Source organism: Phaethon aethereus (genome assembly GCF_964289735.1).
Source record: "Phaethon aethereus genome assembly, chromosome: 2".
NCBI classification, from domain to species: Eukaryota; Metazoa; Chordata; class Aves; order Phaethontiformes; family Phaethontidae; genus Phaethon; species Phaethon aethereus.
In genome coordinates, this window is record NC_138582.1 from 431395 (window position 1) to 451772 (window position 20378).

At 57.2% G+C, this 20378-nt stretch overlaps 1 protein-coding gene across 1 annotated transcript in view; it reads left to right on the top strand.

Annotated features, from left to right (window-relative positions):
- Nucleotides 1-1417: 1417 nt before the first annotated feature.
- Nucleotides 1418-20378, top strand: part of NRBP2 (nuclear receptor binding protein 2) — a gene marked incomplete at both ends in the record, with an annotated part of 28572 nt that continues 9611 nt past the window's right edge. Inside the window, 10 exon segments of the mRNA XM_082015050.1 lie at nt 1418-1534; nt 14650-14772; nt 15115-15216; nt 15483-15572; nt 16491-16531; nt 16624-16718; nt 16991-17014; nt 17341-17424; nt 18114-18169; nt 18894-18989. Coding sequence (XP_081871176.1) covers nt 1418-1534; nt 14650-14772; nt 15115-15216; nt 15483-15572; nt 16491-16531; nt 16624-16718; nt 16991-17014; nt 17341-17424; nt 18114-18169; nt 18894-18989 — 828 coding nt within the window.

A 20378-nucleotide genomic window follows, 5' to 3' on the forward strand; every position in this document is an offset into this window, starting at 1 on the left:
GTCACCATGGGAGCTCGTGGCGCCTGGCTGACATTACAGACTGGTAGCAGGGTGGTGTGATGGGTGTGTGCACCTGGAGGTGGCCATGGCCTGAGACATGCTTCTGCAGTCTAGGAGGTGGTGACAGGGTCTGCCAGGGTCAGCACAGGGCTCACACTGACAGCCAAGAGCCTTCCAGCAGGGATTGACCCAGCTGGGTGCAGACAAGGGCACGCCATGGGGAGCTGGCAGCAGCAGCTCGGGCCCCGTCAGAGTGCCCACGACAGTGCCACAGGGCTGTAGCTGGTGGCACTGGTTACCCTGGTGCCACTGTCAGAGAAGCCCAGCTGGCTGCCAAGCGGGACCTGGTGGGGGCCCACACAAGGAAATGCCTCCTGTTTGTTCATGCTGTGTTTCAGGGAACAGCATTTTGTGTATGATACCTTGTGTACACCGCCAGTGTCTCCTCGTCCAATAGCCACCCTCACTGTGGTCCCTCTCAGTTAACCACACTGGCTAAAAGGAGTAACGGGCTGGAGGGAGATAATGTCTCCCTAAACAGCCAGCAGGCACCGGTGCTTATATGGAAGCAGGGTGGAACAAATAATGAACGCGCTGCAAGAAACCAGAGATGGCCAGAAAGAGAAGAAAAACATCAAACGAGCCAGAAACTTTCCAGAGGAATGAAAACATCTGTAAGACCTCTTGTGCAGAGCTGGTGACGCGGTTTCTGGGTGCACAGTGCCTGGGTGGACATGGGAGCCCAGCTAGCGGCTCCCGCCTGGGGTGCAGCCCCCAGCACCCAGCATGGAGCAGCGGTGGTTCAGGGAAGATGGCGAGGTGGCCGTGTTCAGGCACTACGGGAATAAAGGGAAAAGGGCTTGCTGCGAGGAGCAGGGGAACACGGAGGCTCTGCCGAGCTGGGGACTGGGAAGGTTGGCGAGTGCCTGGACAGAGGCCGGGGCAGGGAGAGGGCCGGCCGGCGGGTGGCCGGGGTGGAACAGGCACTGAGACGGGTGGGTCAGGCCTGGGAACCGGGGCTCCGAGGCGGGTGGGACAAGCCCTGGGTCCGGCCCGGGCAGGGGTACGTGCGGGGAGCAGCCGGCGGGTGCGGGGTAACGGCGCCGAGTCCTGCAGGAAGCGGAGCCGCGGGGGCGCCGGTCAGCCCCGACGGCTTTGCGGGGCTGTCGGGAGAAGCGGGGCGGCCGCGGGGCGGGGCGCGGTGTCCCGGCGGCGCACCCGCGGGACGGAGGGGCGGGGCGGGCCGTGCGCGGCCGCACGTCTGGAGCGGGGCGGGCTGAACCCGGGCGGGCCCCGCGCGGCGCTGTCAGCCCGCGGCTCGGCGCGGCTCGGTTCGGCTCGGCTCGGCTCGGCTCGGGTCGGCGCGGCGCGGCTCGGCTCGGCTCGGCTCGGCGCGGCGCGGATGCTCGGCGCGGGGATGGCGGTGCAGGAGCCGGACGCGCGGCTGGCGCAGGAGAAGGAGGAGGAGAGCGAGGAGGAGAGCGAGATCCTGGAGGAGAGCCCCTGCGGACGCTGGCAGAAACGCCGCGAGCAGGTGGGCGCGGGGCGCTGCGGGACGAATGGTGCTGCTGCCGCTGCCGCTGCCGGGCCCTGCGGGGCCCCGAGCTGTGCGGGGCCCCGAGCGCTGCCCCTCGCCCGCGGCCGCCCCGCGGGAGCCCGCTCGGTGGCAGGCGGCGCCGCCAGACCGTGTCCCGCCGGCCGGGGCCGGGGCTGGGGCCAGGCCCGGGGCGGCCGCAGCTCCCGGGCACGGGCAGCCCCGCCGAGACCTGGTCGGCGCCCGCAGGCGCCCAGGGCAAGGGCGATGAGGAGACCTGCTCCGGGGGCGGAGGGGGCGGCAGCGAGGTGCCGGAGGCGGCCGCAGGCGCGGGGTGGCCCGGTGCGGGGAGCTGGGCTGTGCCCCGAGGGAGCGGGACAGTCCCGGGCGTGCAGCCCGCAGCGGAGGGCACCGGTGCCCGAGGGACCAGCTGTGCCGTGCGGCTTGCTCGCAGCCCACTCGTGGGCCCCGTGGGAGCCAGCGCTGAGCCCGGTCCTGGAGGCTTTTTCTGGGCTCAGTCTTTGAGCTGTGCCCGGTGGCAGCAGTGCGGCTGGCAGGCCGGTAACCACGGGTCGCTGGACGGGCAGCTCCTTGGCGGAGTGAGGACTTGCCGGGTGAACCGCGGGGCACGGTGGTGATGGGGGCTGGCCCCTGCACCCGTGCCTCTATGGCTGGAGAACCAGGTTTCTCCTCTCCAGGCAAGGGGTTTGGACCATTTCAGCTTTTCTTCCCAGCCCCGGGGCTCAGCACAGCCCTCCTGCAGCTGCAAACCCACCAGGGTTTTGCAGCACTCCCACCATCACTCCCTGCCCTCTCTCTTCCAGACCTGCCCCCCATATCAGTGTAATGACCATCTCCCCTGAAGGTGGAGCCTGAGTCTCCCTGCCTCCATCAGGGCACCCAGGAACAGGGACCAAAGTCAGTGGGTGAATCCTGACCCCAGGCAGGGGTGGGACAGCACGGAGAAACAGATATCACAGGCACTGTCACTGAAGGGTAAAAGGGCCCATCCAAGGCCAATCCTTTATCTACCCACCATCACCTGTTGACGACCTGTTGGTAGTCCATAGCGCTCTAGTCTGTCTGCAGGCTGCCCATGTTTTAGGTGGTTTTCCCAGCCTGGGCTTTGCTGAGATCTTGATAACCTGGTAATGTCGGTGCCATCAACACCTGCCCTTCTTATGTCCCCCCGTGGTTTCTGGTGCTTCCACACCCACACATCACCCTTCGATCTCCGCTTCTACTACCTTACCACCTCTGACACACATCTTCTTTACATCAGGGCCTTGCATCAGGGTGTACATGCCGCATGGCTGGTGCCTGAGCCTTGTCCCAGGGTGTGCATGCCACATGGTGAGTGGCAGGACCTGACACCACGTTCAAAATCCTGTGGCTCCTTTCCCTGCTTGTCCTTAGTGCTCTCGGAGTATCGGATCCCACCCATGTGGCACATCCGAGGTGTTGAAGACAGCTGTATCTTTGCCTTGTGTTGGCTCATTTATCTTTTTTGGGACGGGCTTTGCTGGCGCCCATCGTCCCTCTGTCTGTGCCCTGCATCTGACTGAGCTGCAGCTGCCGGTGCAGGCGTTGCAGTGTGCCCTCCATGTTGCAGGTGAGGCGTGGGGTAATGGTACAGGCGCAGCTGACAGGCAGACCCCTGCCTCTCCCATGGTGGTTCTGCCAGGGTGGCTCTGCAGGACTGCTGAAGAGGTGAGGAGAGCTGTGCAGAAACTAATTTTTTAGGTGAGAATACCCTGATGCTTCTGTAATTAGATCTATAGACTTAAAATGACCTCCACTGTATGTTGGAAACAAACATCAGGGTGGAAACATTTGGTGTAGGTACTGGATAAGGCCCTGCAATGTAATCATGTCTGACCTGTAATTGAGTTACGTTTTTTCACACAGTTCTTGGATGATGTGTGTTAATCTGTGACCCACCAAAACAGCCTGAAACCTCTAAGTTGTCCTTCGCAAAGAAATGACTTGGAGGTCATTTCTCATTTGAACAATCTTCATCTATTTTGACCTAATGGTGACATTTAATGATGTGTATTTTAACATTTAATTTCAGCAGGGGAACTTTCTGGAGAGGTGTTGCAGTGGATGGAACTGGCCCCTGGGGGTTTGTGCAGTGCGTGGGAGAAGTGGAACCAATGTGGAGCGCAGTCCCGTCAGTGGCATTTCCACGCAGCCGTTTTGGTAGTTGGTTGTTGTGCTGTGCTATCCACCTGCAGGGAGTTTTTCTTGCTGGAGAGGTGAGGAGGGTGGATTGGCCTTTCCTGAGCGTTGCGGAACAGCGGGAGCGGCAGGAAGGCTCATGAGTCTCGGTGGTTTGTGACACAGTTGCACATGACGGAGATGAGTTGCAGTGCTGCGATCACATCTTTGGCACGGCAAGAGGCCTGCCAGCGGCTCACCAGGCCTGCGTCGCTGTGCCGAGGCAGGGCTGCATGCCCCTGGGGACGCGAGCGTGCAGGTGACGCAGCTGAAGGAGAGCGGCCTGTTTAGCCAGTGCAGGTTTCAGGGTCCAGGATCTGTAAAGCTGCTGTGACAAAATGCACGTGAACTTGAGCAGGGAAGTGGTAGCACTGCCTAAATTGCAAATGTAAGTGAAGGAAGTTTTGTGTAAGAGATTAGTTCGTTGCAAATCCATAGATGCCTAGTTACGTACCAGGAAGAAAAACCACCGTTTGCTGCCTGTGAGCTGTCGATACGGTATCTTCTAACATCAATGAACAGCCATTCCCTTTAACATACATTCTGACTGCCGTAAGCACTTCAAGTATTTTTACCAATAGGGATTTTCCCTCACTGTCCTGATGATTCATTACAATTATTTATTCTCCTTAATTTGCTTTTACCGGAACAGTTGAGTCCTGTGTGGGATCCACAGTGCTGTGCTTGATCTAAGGTCTTGCTGTTTCGAGAATGGGTCCAGAGAGGTGGGAGAGCTGCCCGTGACCTGCCATCCCTGCAGCAGGCAGAGAGAGCCCAGGCGTCGGCTTGGAGCAGTGTCTGGAGACTGGAGAGCTGGAGCGGGCAGAGGCAAGCCCCACATACAGTGTTCTAATGCTTAAACCATGATGCTCAGTAGTATAGGCTGAGAAGCCGGTTATGATAAATTGCTAATGTGTATGTATTAATTACACGTACACAAGGACTAACCCTTTGGTTTTGCACATGGCTGTTACAGCCATACTCCACTGGGAGAATGCAGAGCAGTGGCCCACGACCCTACTGTGCATTATACACCACGTTTCAGGTACAGACGCAACAGCTAAAATGTGCCATGGCCCAGGTGCCAGATCTTAATGCGGTGCTGGGTCTTGGCCATGCCCACCAAAAAAGACAACATTTCCCTTCACAACTTCCTGTGCCTATTTATGATGCATGTATTCGTGATGGATATGAAGTCACAGACTTCCGCGAGCAGTTCAGGAAGTAAAGGCACTTTTACAGTATTTCTGCAACTTAGGTGGAGAAACAGTCATGTGAATCCTCCAGTGACTTCACATTCAGTGTCGGCACAACCCATGTTCTGCCCCTTTCATTTCTCTCCCTGCTGGTAGCGTGACAGCGCAGCAGAGGAATGTTGCTGTTGTAGACTTTTCCATTTAGGAAGATACCTTTTTTGCAGTGTTGGTTTGATGACTTAATTTACTTTTTCCATCCACCTGTGGAGTAAGAGTAGCAAGGAAGAAGAAACTTGGTTTACTGCTTATGTTAAAAGTTTTGCAACTTTTCTTGTCTGAATACAGTTTCCCGAATGAACCCTAGCACCTTGTTACTAAGATCAAACTGTTTTTATCCATGTAGCTTTGCTTTTGCAAACCCTTTAAGCATTTGGAAAGGGGACTGTTAGACCAGTACATATTTGTTGACTCTGCTGTTTGCGAGTGCTGGTACCACCGCATTAACCTGTAACGTGGACCGGGTTCAGGCCATTATTTCAACAACCTTCCCAGTGCATCTCTGGGTGTTCCCGCCTGGCGGCTCTGCCCATTGTGCTCCCTGCAGGAATGTCCTGACCAGGCGTGCTCTGGGTTGCCTTGGTGTTCCTCAGGGCCCTCTCCCTTCAGATGAGAGCGCATGCTTGCTGTGGCAAAGCTCAGCTGTGGTTCACGGGACCAAATTTTAGAGTTGCTTCTCTGCTTGTAGCTCTCCCATTGCTTCTGACACGGCGTTCTGCTTCTGATGGCTAGAACAGGGCTGGTCGCATTTTCACTTGAAATAGTCCATTGCTACCCTTTTGGTCACCTTGTTTAGTAAAATGGTTAATGACTGAATGTGTAGTGATACAGAGCCCTGGAACTATGAGCTTTAAGTTATAAAACCAGCAGGGTGACAGAGAGGCAGTAGGGAAACAATAATAGAGAGGTAGAGAAGAAATGCTGAAGCAGAATTTAAAGAAAATAAAGTGATATTTAAAAATCTGTGAGACCTTGAAGTGTTGCTATAGGTTCCCACAGATCAGAAAAGAAAACAAAATACGGAAAAATAATCTAAGCATCCAAATGCACTGAGGTGCAAGGGGGGTTCCCTTTTTTTAGGTATTAATTATGTTTGCAGCTTGCAGTGAAGATAACCAGTTCTGTGACAGATTATTTGGAAAGCATCCAAGTATTTAATAGTTGCCACCAGAGTTATTTTTAAAAGCTGCTTTGTTGCCAGCCCTCCCAGGTGACTAGGACTTGAAGTGTGTTTTGTTGTAAAGTGCTTTTCCAGAGCCGAGGGGATCAGCTGAAGGACTTAGCTCTTTCTTTCATGCCATTTATTTTTTTCTACCCCTTACTGGTTGTACGGCTTTTGTTTGCTGTTGTTTAATTTTCCAGGATGAGTTTACCTGGGAACCTGCTGGCCTCAGCTGATCAGACAGGTTACTATCATAAGGCTTTGCTCTGTGCTCCAAATAGGAGGTGGGGCACCCCAGGTAACCACTAATTAGTTGAGGATATTTGTGAAAGCAAGACAAAATTGTCTGAACTAAGGTGGTGTAACTCACCTATATACAGTTTGCCTGCTGGAAGCAGATGGTGAAGTCCTCTTCTCAGCCTGTATTCTGTGGGTCTAGCAGCAAACAAGACTTTGCATGCTAGATTTAGTGTTCTCGTCCTTACCCGTCTAGTTTGTGTGGGCAGTGCGTAAGGACTGTTTTCCTTTTGCGTCAGGTCTGCTTTCCCCGTGCTACTTTCTCCATTTCAAGGATCCTTTAATCCTTCATGATCTTACCCGGTCACAACAATCCTCTGCCTTGTTCTCACTGCTGGGGAGGGAGGTGACGTCATACGAGTGGTAAAGGTTAGTGCAGAAACTTGTCCTTTTTCATGCGGTAACATGCTCTTTTATTTCCACTCATATTCTGCACAGGAATGTCTGTTTGCAACTCATTGCTCCTGGGCTACTTTGCGTGCTCCCAAGGCACTACCTGTCTGCTCTAGTTTCCCCACCGTGTCCCCAGTGCACGCAGCTCAGCAGTCCTAGGCTGCTCCTTCTGTGCTCCCTCCAAACTAGGCACGAAAGAGAAGTATTACAACTACTGGCATTCTCCATGTGTTGTTCCCTTTCCTGTTTTTAGCCAAGCTTTTTTTGCCCTTTCATTGGTTTTCCCATGCAGGTATTTTTGTTTACAGTGGCCAAACATTGTATGAGACTTGCAGGCTTGTACCCCTTTTGTGTCCCTTGTCTCCTTCCTCCTTTTTCTCAGATGTAATCAAAGAACGCGCCACAGTCTCAGAGGCATTTATATTTTACTTCTGGGACAAGGGAGGCGTCTCACGGTCATGTTACAAAATGGATTAAAAGATGATCAAATGCTCATTGGTTGATCAAGTTTTGACAAGTTAGCATTTGACAGTAAACGAGCGAAAGGCAATGTTTTAGCATTCCCCTGTAGCGATCAGATACTGGTCAGCAAGGTGTTTTTGTTAGCCTTCATTGAAACTGCACTGCTGACAGCTTAGCTGTTCCGCTCGGGTTCGCTCCGTGCCAATGCAGCAGGAGGGCAAATCCCGCCGCCCGTGCAGTCAACACCAAATTCCTGTTAAGTGGGCTAATTCATACTGGTCACCGGTCTCCCATCTGACTCGTAAAGAGTTGCTGCTTGGTGTTCTCAGCTGGGCTTGGGTGACCAGCCAACGCAGTCCATTGGTTTCTGGACTAGCGCTGCAAAGCCCGTCTGGGCGTTTGCTCCCAGTTCAGACTGGTGGGCACTGGGGGCCTGCGGCAGCGGGACAGAGCACTGCACACTTACCCTGCCCTTGGGCACCTCCTGCTCCCACCCCAACCCGTCTGGGCTCTGCGTGGCTGCTGGTGCCCAGTGCAGGCTGGCGGCAGGGATCCGCTCCCTCCTGCATTCTGCAGAGCCGTCTCTAACGCCCGCTGCAAACTGCTGGGCCGCTGCCGCGGGGCAGCGCCTGCCCGGGTTTCAGCAGCGCTGCCAGTGAATTTCCAAGGTGCGGTTTAGCCAGGGAGCAAAGCAGTGCTCAGCTTCAGCTGGCCGGCGGCTCGGGCCTCGGCCCCCGGGGCGTGCGGCGCCCGGCGGGAAAGCGAAGAGCGCCCAGCGGTCTGGCTTCCTGCCGGGCGTCCGCAGGCCAGGCATGTGTGCAGGGGTTCATCTTCTGCCCAGGAAATAACAACACTTGTATTGCCTTCAGCGTGCAGGATCTGTCCGGGCTCTTATCTGCGCAGTGGAAAAATACTCTTCTGTCCTTCTTCTCAGCAGTGGAAGGAGAACAGGGATCACAGTGTTTGCTCTGGCAGCTGCTGGAAAAGAGGGAAGGGCAACCATGGGTGTGGAGAGAACGGAGAGACTTCCAGCCCTCCCTCCCACAGCAAAGGGACAAGGCTGGTGGGTGGCTGCGTTTCGGAGGAGGTCTGCTCCAGACCCTGCTGGGAGAGGCTTCCTCTCCCTGTCTACAGGCATTGAACATCAAGCTCCCTGCTGTTGCTGAGAGGCAGGGGATCTCCTGGGGATGGATAGGGAGAGTTCGTGGAAAAGAGCTGGACGGAGTAGGTGTCCCTCATGCTCTGGGGTGGGAGAGCTCTGCCGCTGCACGTCCTGCTGTGTTGGCCATGAATCTGTTTCCCTCCCTTGGTCTCCCCTGCCTGCAGCGGAGCCGGGTACCTGGTTATTTTCCCAGTTGATTGGCTGAATGCCACTGCTGATTTCTGCCCATAGCTCTGCCCCTTCTGTCCTCTTTGAGGCTCACCGCTCCTCCAGCGTTGCCCAGGACAAGTGCTGTTCACCTGTACCTGCCTCGCTTCTCTGCGTGGTTGCACTGATGTTGAACCGCAGCAGAGCTTGCCCCAACCCATGCCGTTGCTTCCCAGCTCTGTGAAGCAAGCGGCACGCCACCATCCCTGCTCGGCTAGGTCTCTCCAGCTGGTAGCTTATTAGCCCTGTATTGGCGCGGGTCTGAGTAAGTGCTGAGAATATGTTTTTGTGAGAGGTCGGATCAAATGCTTCACTGGAATCAAAATATTTTCCCTCTCATGTGTTCCTTTCACCTGCTAATTGTGTAACACGATCACGCAGAGAGAACAGGTTTATCTGGCACCGCAGATCCCTCGTTGTAGGCTCGATCGGTTGTTCTGCTGTGGACTGCAGATAGCAGTATGGGTGGATGTCACCCAGCTGGCCCTTCTGTCCCAGCCTTTGGCGTACCTGCCACGAGGTGCAAACCAGGCAGCAGCAGCCCAGCCAGGCTCAGGAGCAGATTGAGCTTCATAATTGCCTGTGGCTGCTGCTGGTCCCGGCCTCCTCCCTGCGGACAACGGGGCTGTCGGTGGCAGAGCCAGTGCTTGAAACGGGGCCCTGGAAGGAGGGAGCTCGGAGCTGTGCCGCTGCGTCTCAGGCCCTGGGCAGAAAGCTCCCGGCTCAGGGGAGGATGGTGTCTCGGCCCTTCACCCAGAGAATCACACGTGCACGGCGGGACTGTGGATGAGCCCCCCTCGCTCCCTGGGTGCCCGCTGCCTGCACGCCACTGTTGCTGCAGGACCTGCTCCAGCTTCTGCTCTTCGTTGTCCCTGTCCCTTGGTAAACTGAAGGAAGCAGCACAAGTGTCAGAGCGGGGCCTCAGCCCTCTTAGCCCATTTTTTTTCCTTTTACATGTTTTAAAAAAATATTTCCGTGTTGCAACAATCACCTTTGCCCTGCATGTTGCATAGCGTGGGGTGGTGGAGAGAGGAGTGCAGCCTCTGTCAGGGCCAGGGCTTCAGGCAGTGGCTGGGAGTCCCTGCAGAGACACAGTCCCCTGTCGCTGCTGCTTGCATGCATTGCTCTGAGAGGACGGTCTCCGCTGCCTAAGGTGTGTCCCCATGCCTTAGCAGCACCTTCTTGCTAACTGTAACGTGAACAGAAGTCCCTTGAGGAGCTCAGACACAGCCTTTACTGTCACCCAGGCTTATGAGATACTGGAGGGGAGGGCCAGTATGGGATTTACTCTGCAAAAGTGCTCTCCCAGGCACACTGTGTTCCCTGCTCAGCCCTGTGGCCCCAGCAAATCCTGCCAGTTCCCAAAGGGGTAGCACGTCACTGTGTCACGAGGAGTCAGGTAAACTGTGCAAGCAGCGAGCATCCCCATCTTCATGTCCTGCTCGTTACCAGCAACCAGGGGTTTCTGCTCTGTGGCGAGTCAGTACTAGCACTGCTCCCCTGACAGACGTGCACGAGTGTTGTGACCTGTAGCATCAACATGTGTCCGCTGTCACTGTACGACCAGGTGGGTTCTGGTGCTCTTGCCAGCATGGCATGGCTGGTCTTCGTGAGCCTGGGGGCCAGGGGCCCTGTAATCTGGGAACTGCTCCTCCTTGCTTGGCTCTCCCTTTGGGTGTCTCTTTGGCCTGCGTCTCTTGACACCCTGTGTCCTCCGGTGCCATTTCTTACATCCTGGCGTTCTGTCCCCAGGGCTCTCTGCAGCGCCCGGTGCGGTGGCTTGCAGCCCACGGGCGGTGGGGCCACAGGTACTTGCAGGGCTGCTGCCAGCCTGTGGCGGGTGGAGGAGGGCTCTGCCCCGCACGGGCTGCGTGCCCGCTGTGCCGCAGGCAGGCAGGAACCGGGTGGCATCTCGGGAAGCACACCCGTCTTGACTCTCGTACGGACAGGGTGCTGGCAGCTGCCTTGCTCTCGTGTACGTTCATGGGCTTTTGATTCCTCAAACTTCATCTTTCCCCTCATCTCTGGCTCAGCACCAGTCCAGAAAATTCCTGAAGAGGTTTGGTCCTCTTCCTTCCAGCCTCGGGATGCACGGAGGCTGTGGGTCAGCCTCCTGCTGTATCCTCCAGCCTGGTCGGGTGTCTCCTGGTGGCCTCCTTAAAGGCCCCTCTGTGTTTCTGTTGGCACGGTCTTTTTTGGGATGGTTGTGCGATGGCGATGCCTGGGCTCGGGCTGTGAGAAGAGAACACACCATTTCCCTCCCCTTCCCTGTTGCTGCTTTGCATCTCACCCCCTGCCCCCGCACTGACGGCCTTATGGGGGTGAAGGGACCCTGCAGGAACGGGTGGTGAGGGTCACGTCCCACTGCTCACCCCTGCAGCCTCCTGCCTGACAGCCTGCCGTTGGGTTGGAGCCGCACTGGGTGCTTCTGCCGCTGACAGGCAGGAGGGCAGAGGGGAGAGCGGGTGTAGGAGAAACACATCAGTGCTGGGGGCTGAGGATGCGAGATGGCTGCTCAGGCACAGGAGGGTGCCCTGGTCCGGTGATCAGTCCCCATGGCTGTGCCGGGAGCTGGACTGCTTTCCTCGCCCAGAAGCTGTCTGCCCTGGTCCTGTTGCCATGCCGAGGTCCTGGGAGGATCAGTGGAGGAGGCCTCTTGCACTGCTCTCTCCTCACTGTCCCCCGGGTGGCTGGGGTGTCCTGGTCCAGATGGTGTGGAGGGGTGTTCTGGGGGGCACAGGAGGGCAGCGAGATGTCCCTGTTGAGGGATGAGGCCAGCATGTGCTTGTCCTGAGGACACGAGTGCGGGCTTCTGGGGAGAAGCAGAAGACCAGCAGAGTGGCCTCTCCTCCAGGCACCGTGGCCATGCCTTTTCCCCAGTCTCCTCGAGTGACCCAAGAAAGGTAACAACCCACCTTGTCCTTCTTTTCTTCTCCAAATCGTGTCTAAATGCCAATGGCAGCAGAAACGCCTGTCTGCTGCTCTCCAGCCCCATGCCTGCCCTGTGTAACAGCTGCTCTCCCAAGGCCCCAGAACTATACGCCTTTTCTGCAGGCTGTTTCAGTCTTTGTTGATGTGAAAAGCTCAAAAGGGAGCGATTTATTGTAAGATGCAATCTGATCTTTTGTAAACCTTCACTTACTTATCCCCAGTGATCTCTCCAGGCTGGCCTCAGCTCCTGCCAAGGACTTTCTGGAAGCAGCCTGAGCAGGGAGTTTGCCCAGTCTGGCTCTGGAGTTTTGCGTGTTCCACATGGTGTCCACCATTAGCAGCATGTGGAGCTGCCAGGAACCCCTGAAAGGCATGCCGTGAGATAATCAAGGTGACCTGTGGCCGATTCCGTTTGTCCCCAGTCACCTCTGTGATTATAATGCAGCATTTATTTATTTATGCTGTCTCGGAGCTCGGTGCGCAAGACAGCTGTTCAGTATCAGTTTTATTGTCATTCGGCACAAGACTGAGCACGTTTGCATCTGCACGGAACAGGGAACGTTTCCTCCCCCGCAGGCCCATCTCATGCTCCTCACCACATACCAGAGTCTCTCAGATACCAGCAGACCCACTGTCTGGAGCCTTAAGCACCAGGACACCACTTCGGGCTCAGAGAGCGGGTTGTTCAAAGCTCTAGCAGAGGGACGACCCTGGACTTCTGCTGTGGGTCACGCTCAGACAGGCAGCTGGTCCGATTCAGCCTGGCTGTTCTTACTCTGAGCAAGCGGGAGGCGGCATTGCCTGCCCAGGGACGGGACGGCGCTGGTGGGCACCTGCTTCATCCAGGCGGGATGGGAGGCATGGTGTGCGGCAGCCCTGCGGGTCGGGTCCCGCTGTAGGCTCAGTGTGTGAACACAGGAGCGTTGTGACCCTGCGACCAGATAGATGAGGAGGTGGCACTTGAGGTTTTCAGGCCCGGCTGTGCCTTCAAGCCAGGCATCAGGAACCTCCATTCAGAACTCTGTTGCTCCCGTGTGTCTGTGTGGCAGTGGAAAGGCTGTTTGGGTCCGTGCTCTCCATTTGACTCCTTGTTCTTGGCCTTGTAGCCACTCACTGGGTTCAGGACAGGATTTTTCTCATGACCATGAGCTGATGTTCCAGTGACATTTTTAGAGAGAGGTGGAAGAGCGGCCTCACAGAGCGCTCTGTGACCAGCAGACCCTCGTGGTGCACGGGTGCTTACCCCTAGACACCCTTCATGCCGGCACAGCCTCCACTGAGACCTGCCTCAGCCTGGGCCAGCTGCGAGAGCTCCTGCCGAGGCTGTTGCTCCCCGTTGGCCAGGCAGCCCCTCCTCCTGCAGCCCACCCGTGCTTTCAGACCAGCAGCATCAGCCTCTCCAGAAGGACCGTGGCTTGGGGTTCACAGCGGCCGATGTGACAGCCCTGCTGTGGGAGTGTCTGGGTGAGGGCTGAGCCGTCTCCCCACCACCCCCCGGCAGCGGCTCCCCCAGTGGTGCCCTGGCTGGGCGCTCCCGCACTGGCTGTGTTTGTGCTGGGAGCCCCGGGAGGCTGCTGGGACGGCTGTGGTCAGCGAGGCCAGCTGGCTGCATCGCTGGCCGTCCGTGCTGGGCTTTGAGCGAACCACATGGAGTCTGTGCGCGGAGAGAACAAGTAACAGAGGTGCTTTGTGCGTCTGCAGCAGGAACTGGGCCACGAGTTGTCCGTCTGTCCCCTGCTAATGAGCTGGGGGAGCTGCGTGCCCGCGCCTGCGCCCACAGCTGCCCCGTGCCGCAGCGGTCCAAGCCCCGGCAGCGGGACGCTGCGTGCCGGCCCCTGGAAGCAGCAGAACAATCTCTCTTTTCATCTGTCTGCCAGCAGCTCCGCGTTGCCCCTGCCGCATGGCAGGCGGGAGCGGGCAGCGCTGCCTCTGCCCGAGCTGCTGGGGCTGAAGGGGGGGACGGCCTGGCCCCAGCCCCGGGCTGCCCCCGGGCCCGCTGGGGGAGGGAGGGGGCAGGTCGGGGTCTGCAGGCCTGCTCCCGTGCAGTGATGCTTTTGCGAGGAGAGAGCAAGGGCAGCGGCTGCGCAGAGCCCCGAGCGGATGGCAGTGCAGGATGCAGCAGGCGCCGCTCTCGGGAGGCAGGACCTGGGGCGGGGGTGTCTCCGTGCTGTTGAGCCCCTGTCGGAACTGGGTGCCTTTAGAGCAGGTTTTACCTGGGCTGCAGCTGGCACCCAGCGGTCCTGGCTGGCCTGGGGACTGGCGGTCTGGTGCTGCCCTGAAGGCAGGATCGGCAGAGGCCCGGCACAGGGACAGGGCTGCCGTGGCTGGTTGTGTGCTGGACGTGGCATGTGGAGGTGATGTCTGCAGAGCTGCTCTCCGTGGAGTCCTGGGACACAGCTCTGTGAGCTCAGGGATGGGAACTCATCAGACAGACCGTGGGGCATGGGCTTTGCTCCCCGTCTCCTTGGGATGTTAAAAGAGGTGATGTTACGGCTTTGGTTTGTCTGGACCTTCTAATTTGCCCTGTCCAGCATGAGCGTGACCATCAGCTGTGGGTGTGGGTCGCTCCCCCCGCGGCTGCTGGGAAGTGAGGTCCACGTGGGGGTCCCTGTCTGTGTGCAGGAGTGGGGCCGGTGGGTGACTGTCACTGCCAGCTTCTCGCTGGGCTAGAAGAGTTGAGAGGGGCTGGCATGGGAACTGCTCGTAATCTCCAGCTCTGGCTGGAGCCAGCAGAACTGGCTCTCTCCTGTGCCCCCATGTCCTGCAGAAATGGTGCCGGCTGCTGCAATGCCTGAGCTCCCAAGCACGCAGGTCCTGAGGGCAGGGCAGAACAGGCAGCGGGCTGGGCATTTGCTCTACTCTCTGTGTCCCGGCCAGAGCCTCCTGTGAGCTGGAGTCCTCTGCAGGAGCGATAGCAGAGGCTGCCCACATCCATGCAGCACGTTCCTCCACGCTGGGCTGCTGGTGGGGCTGGGAGCTGTCGGCAGGGCTGCAGCCGGGCTGTCTCAGGCCTTCCTGTGCCTCGCAGGTGAATCAGGGGAACATGCCGGGCATCCAGAGCACCTTCCTTGCCATGGACACAGAGGAGGGTGTGGAGGTGGTGTGGAATGAACTGCTCTTCACTGACAAGAAGGCCTTTAAAGCACACGAGGTGAGCCATCCCTCTCTGGTGGGGACTGCGCCTGCCTCCCCTGAGACCGCCCGCTACACCTTCCTGGGCGGCAGCGCCGGTTCCTGCTGTTCATGGGCAGCAGCACACCTTGGTTGGCAGTGCTAATCACAGCCTGTCATGCTGCGCTTCTGTCTTCGCGGTATCGTGTTTTCCCTTGGCTTCTCTCTCAGAGACAGCTCCACGTGTCCTCCATGTCCCAAAACCAGCTTTTCCTGTGACTGGGGGCACAGCCTGCTCCCCAGCCCCAGGTTTCCTTGCTCTCAGAGGTGTCCTGCCATGTCCCAGGACCTGCCATCTCACCTGTCCTCTCTCTGCCCACAGGAGAAGATCAAGACCATGTTTGAGCAGCTGGTGCTTGTGGATCACCCCAACATCGTAAAGCTTCACAAATACTGGCTGGATGTGAAAGACTCCAAGGCACGGGTAGGGAGGACTCTGGGAGACAAAGTGTCTGGGGAGTCCCTGGGCTGGGGGAGGGATGCTAGTGAAAGCCAGGTGGGTATCCCAGCTCTGCTCCTCATCCTGCTCCCCGAGACTGCCCTTCCTTCCCTGGGGCATGTCTGCCGGCAGCCTGCTCTTACCCGTGTGTGGGGCCGGCACAGGCTGCGTGCTGCTGGCTGCTGTGGCCCATGGGCTGTGCACAGCACGGGCTGTGCAGGGAGGCTGAGAATGCCTCTCTCCCCTCCCAGGTCATCTTCATCACAGAGTACGTCTCCTCAGGGAGCCTGAAACAGTTCCTGAAGAAAACGAAGAAAAACCACAAGGCCATGAACGCCAGGGTAGGTGCCCTGGGAGCACACACAGGATGTCCCAGGTGAAGTGGGTAGCTCTATGCCCGCTGGCACAGAGAGGGTCTCTGGTCTCTTACAACACACAGCAAATACGTATGGGTGGTCCCTGAGTTACCCAGGGACTCTCTTCTGTAGGGAGATGGCTTCTTGGTGAGGGCCAGAGCAAGAGCAGAACTTCCCTGGCACAGGCCAGAAACTGATCCTGCTGCTAGGGTCTGACCCTGAGGGTGAGGAACCTGCTGCGGTGAGGTTCAGCTGCATGATGCTGACTGCTGCTGGGGCTGCATTGTGCTTTGGGGCGCCTGTGTCTCCACCACCCTCAACGAGGGACGGTGTGCTTGTGGCTAGGTTACTACTTGGGTTGAAGGACCAGTTTCACCTGCAAACCCACTCATTCTGGGTCTGATTAATGGTTTTGTGGACAGGTCTCAGCTGGTTGTGACTGAGGATCTGTGTGACCTTTCTGGAGGCCCTGTGCTTGGCCTTGCAAGCCCTGCCATGAAGTCTGAGCTCAGTATCACATCAGTGCAGTTAGGTGTTCCTGGAATTGGGACTCACTGTTGGTGTATACAGAGGAAACTACATACACGGACCCCGCAACCATAGCTAGCTTTGCCTCCTCTGTGATGTGTCTGTCCATGCTCCCACCAGGGTGTTGGGGCTCAGGGGAGCTCTGTCTGCTGGTAAAGATGAGTTCTTAGCTTTGATGGTGTTCTTTGAACAGGGACTGGAAAGGAGACTATTGTCACTGGCACAGTGCGTGGCTCATCTTTGAGTAGCAGTCTCTGCAGGGCTAGTGGAGGGCAGATTTCCCCAGTCACTGTGTAATAGGTAGGAATGACCCAATCTGGCTGCTGGGCTCTGATGGGTGTCTCATCTGACAGAGAGCTCTGGTCTCTGCTCTAGGCCTGGAAGCGCTGGTGCACTCAGATCCTGTCTGCTCTCAGGTAAGCTTGCCGTTGCTTGCACTGTCAGCTGCCCTGCTTCTCACTGGGCTGGGCGCCGGGAATGTGCTCAAGGCAGCTTTGTGCCTCCCCAGCTTCCTGCACTCCTGCGAGCCTCCCATCATCCACGGCAACCTCACCAGCGACACCATCTTCATCCAGCACAACGGGCTCATAAAGATTGGTTCAGGTAGGGTGCTGCTGCCCTCGCGGGCCCGTGGCTTCAAGTGCTGATGAGAATAGTCAGCAGGAGGAAGCTGCCCGCTGAAGGGAGTGGGGGAGTTGTGCAGGGTGGTGTGCCGAGGGGGTTCCGGCTGGGCAGAAGAGGCGAGAGCTGCAGGGTCCCTCAGGGCACCTCCCGTGCATCACCGGCGCAAGGCTTAGAGTTACCTTCTCTTCTGTTTGTGTGCTCTGCTCCATGCCTTCTTACTCCTCCACTTCCGGATCGGCGCTGACCGGCAGTCTGGCACAGGGTGTTTGCAAATGGTGAGTGTCCCTCTGCCACCTCTCCCAGCGCATCAGTCCTGTTCCTGGGTGGGGGCCCTGGGTGCCTCTCCCAGTGAGGCACTGCGGCACAGCAGAGCAGGCCTGGGCTCTGCAGGCACGGGGGACCTTTGTCCATCAGGGAATCGCGGCTCCTACTGTGGGAGCAGAGGGGTCTCCTGGGGGAGCAAGTGCCCTGCGGGTGGTCTGCATGGGCAGGAGTGCACACAGGAATCCCTGCTACCTCGGAGCACCCGTCTGTGCTCGCAGCCGCGGGGAAACAGCTTAGCAGAGTTGTGATGCAGAACATTTCTTGTTCCCCAACGCAGCCCTCCCAGATGACCTGCGAAGCCCCATCAGGGTTGAGAGGGAAGAGCTACGCAACTTACATTTCTTTCCCCCGGAGTATGGCCGTGAGTGTGGGGTCTGTCTGCCAGGGCGTGCAGGCAGCGGGGGTGCCCGCAGGGACATGGAAAGGGCTCCTGTGTGAAGTGTGGGCACAGTATGTTAGCAGCAGTGCAGAATTATTCAGTGCATTCGTACCTAAAGCTGGTGGCCATGAGTCACAGAAGATCTTGTGATAATGAATGACTGTGTAATAACATTGCAGGTAAAATTTAGCGTTGATTAGTGCAGAGCTATGCACGTGGGAAAAAGCTGTGCCTACATGGGAATGGACTGTGCATTAGCAATTACTGGTTAGGAACAAAATCTCTGCGTGACCACAGATAGCTCTGAAAAGGTCAGCTCATGGCTCAGGAACACTCAAAAGCATGTAAAATGTCACAATTTATGGAAAAAGGAGTAAAGAATCTTTGTGCCATGTGAAAACTCATGATGTTATCCACATCATGACTATTTTGGGGCAAATTTGAGGGGAATAAATGGGAAAGGTTTGTGCAAGGAACTGTGAGAAAATGTGTGTTTGGGTAGGGGAAGCAGGCATGAGCAGAGGCGTGGGCAGAGGGAGGGCAGGGGTGAGGGCAGGCGTGTGCAGGCAGAGGCATCTATAGGGATAAGGCAGCGTGAGGGGGCTGTGCCCAGAGTGAGCGGGTGGTGGCCTGTACCTCTGGCCTGATGTGGTTCTGGCTTGGTTTTGCAGAAAAGGCTGACGGGACTGCTGTGGACATCTTCTCCTTCGGGATGTGTGCACTGGAGGTACGGAGCAGGATGGCTGCAGCATCTGGGAACCTGCGGTGACCTCTGGTTACAGGGCAGGATTGTTCTTGCTGAGCCTGCTGGGGATCATGGTGGCCTGGGGAGCTTCCCGAGGAGTCTCCTTCCCCTTTTCCAAACCTCAGTGTGAGCTGGGGATTCCGAGCTGGGGATTCCTTGCAGCGATGGAGACATCTCTGGGGTCAGCAGAACATTGTCTGCTGCCATGGCCCACTCTGCCCTGGGTGCAGCAACAGGCTTAGCTCACGTCTTCTATGCTTGGCTAGTGCCTCTCGGCCATCTCTGCTGGTGCCTCCTCTTCCTCCTGGGAAGGGAGGGCACAGAGGGCAGGGACAGACCATGCTGCTTCAGGAGGATGTGCACCGCCAAGCACAGCATGCCCAGGCAGACTATGGGGCTGTTGGTGCCGTCTGTATTGTCCCCCAGTTTGCGCAGTGCCCAGGGAGCAAATTCCCATGTCTGCACTGCTGTGAACCCGTGAGCAGCCTGGAATGCTGCAGTAGGGAAGAAAAGGGCCCTGAGTGCAGGGATACAGCAGCCAGGGAGCACTGAGGAGCCCAGGAGATCTGGAGCTTGGCTGGGCTGTGCGTCCTGATGAGAAGGTCCACAGCTGCCACCCTGCCAGGGGATGTCCCTTTGGGAAGCCCTCAAGCACTGACTCAGGGCTTGGCCACATGCAAACATGGCTGCACTCCTTCTTCCCCAGATGGCAGTGCTGGAGATCCAGACTAATGGGGACACGCGGGTCTCGGAGGAGGCAATCGTGCGGGCACGACATTCTGTGGACGATCCGAACATGCGGGTGAGTGCAGCTGGCCAAGCCTTGAGGACAGAGCCACGAGGCTGTAGCCTGACCCACAGATGGGTCAGGCATCCCTCCTGGGGTGTAAATCTGCCCATGAGTGTCCTTCCCCTTGGCTGATATCTGGAACCTCAGAGCCAGCCTGGCATTCCTGCATGCTCCAGGTTACACCAGAGCTGGGAAAGGGGAGCAGAGACAATGACCTACTGGAAACCTAAGGGCAGCCGAATCTGGTGGGCTAAAGGACATGGGGACTCCCCACCTCCTGGGCTGGTCTTGATGAGAGGCTGATCCTCAACAGTTTCCCAGTCCTACCTGTAGTAAGGCTGAGTGCGAATTCCCAATAGATGCACGTGTGGATGCATGTGCGCACACACACGCTCTCTACAGACATGGCCAACTGCAAACAGTTCAGCACAGGCAGAGGAGTGCCGCGTTGACGGGCAAACAGTATGATCCTGCTTCCAAGTATTGATGCTCAGGGCAATCCCTTTCACAGGTCGCTATGGCATCTGGCTCCGTCCCACGGGTCTCCCTGTTACCAATCAGATCGATAGTCTGTCTGGTATCTCTGCCTCCTCTCCAAGCTTTCCTCTCACTTACCAGCTAGTCCAGCTTGACTATTTGCTAGAGGACCACACACGCTCACAGGGAACAGAGAGCAAACTTACACTGTAAATACTCAGGAGTAGAGTTTAATAAGAAGACATGACAGCCTGAGGTGATCAGATGCAGGGCTCAGCCAGACAAACGTACTGGCCAGCAGAGTGCTTACAGGCAGCTGGTCCCTTGTATCCCTCTCCATTTCCTCCCTGACTCACCTCAACCCCTCCCTTCCTCTTCCTTTGGCCAATCTCCAAAACATCCCATAATAAGTTTGTATATTCCCCAAATTCTCTTGTTTGATCTCAGAATTCCTCCAGGCATCCCATAGTAAATTCTACCCCCTTTGATGCAATAGTCCCCTTGTTTGCACAGGAGAGTTTCTTCTGTTGAGCCTTCAGCACCAGGGGCAAACAGCATCGATGTTCACCTCTGATAGTCTTTGAGGCAGCTGATTCGGAGGGGTTAGGTATGTGGGTGCCCACCCTGTCATCTTTCTGAGCATTTTTTGGTCTTTGAGTCTATTCTGAATAGCCCTAGCTACAGAAACTGCACAGAGCGGTTAAGAGAGGACAGGCCCCAGACTGGAGCACACAGCAGAGGCAGAGGATCTTGCTTTTCTGCCATCAATGAGCAGAAACGGGCAGATGCATCCCTCCCATCCTGCCGCTATCAGGATCCCTCCCACTGGCGCAGTCTGCCCTTTCTTCAGTCCTACCACCATCTTTCCTAGTGGGTTGCTGCTCCCAGAGCTGATCCTGGCTGGCTGCCGGGATACGCCCCTGC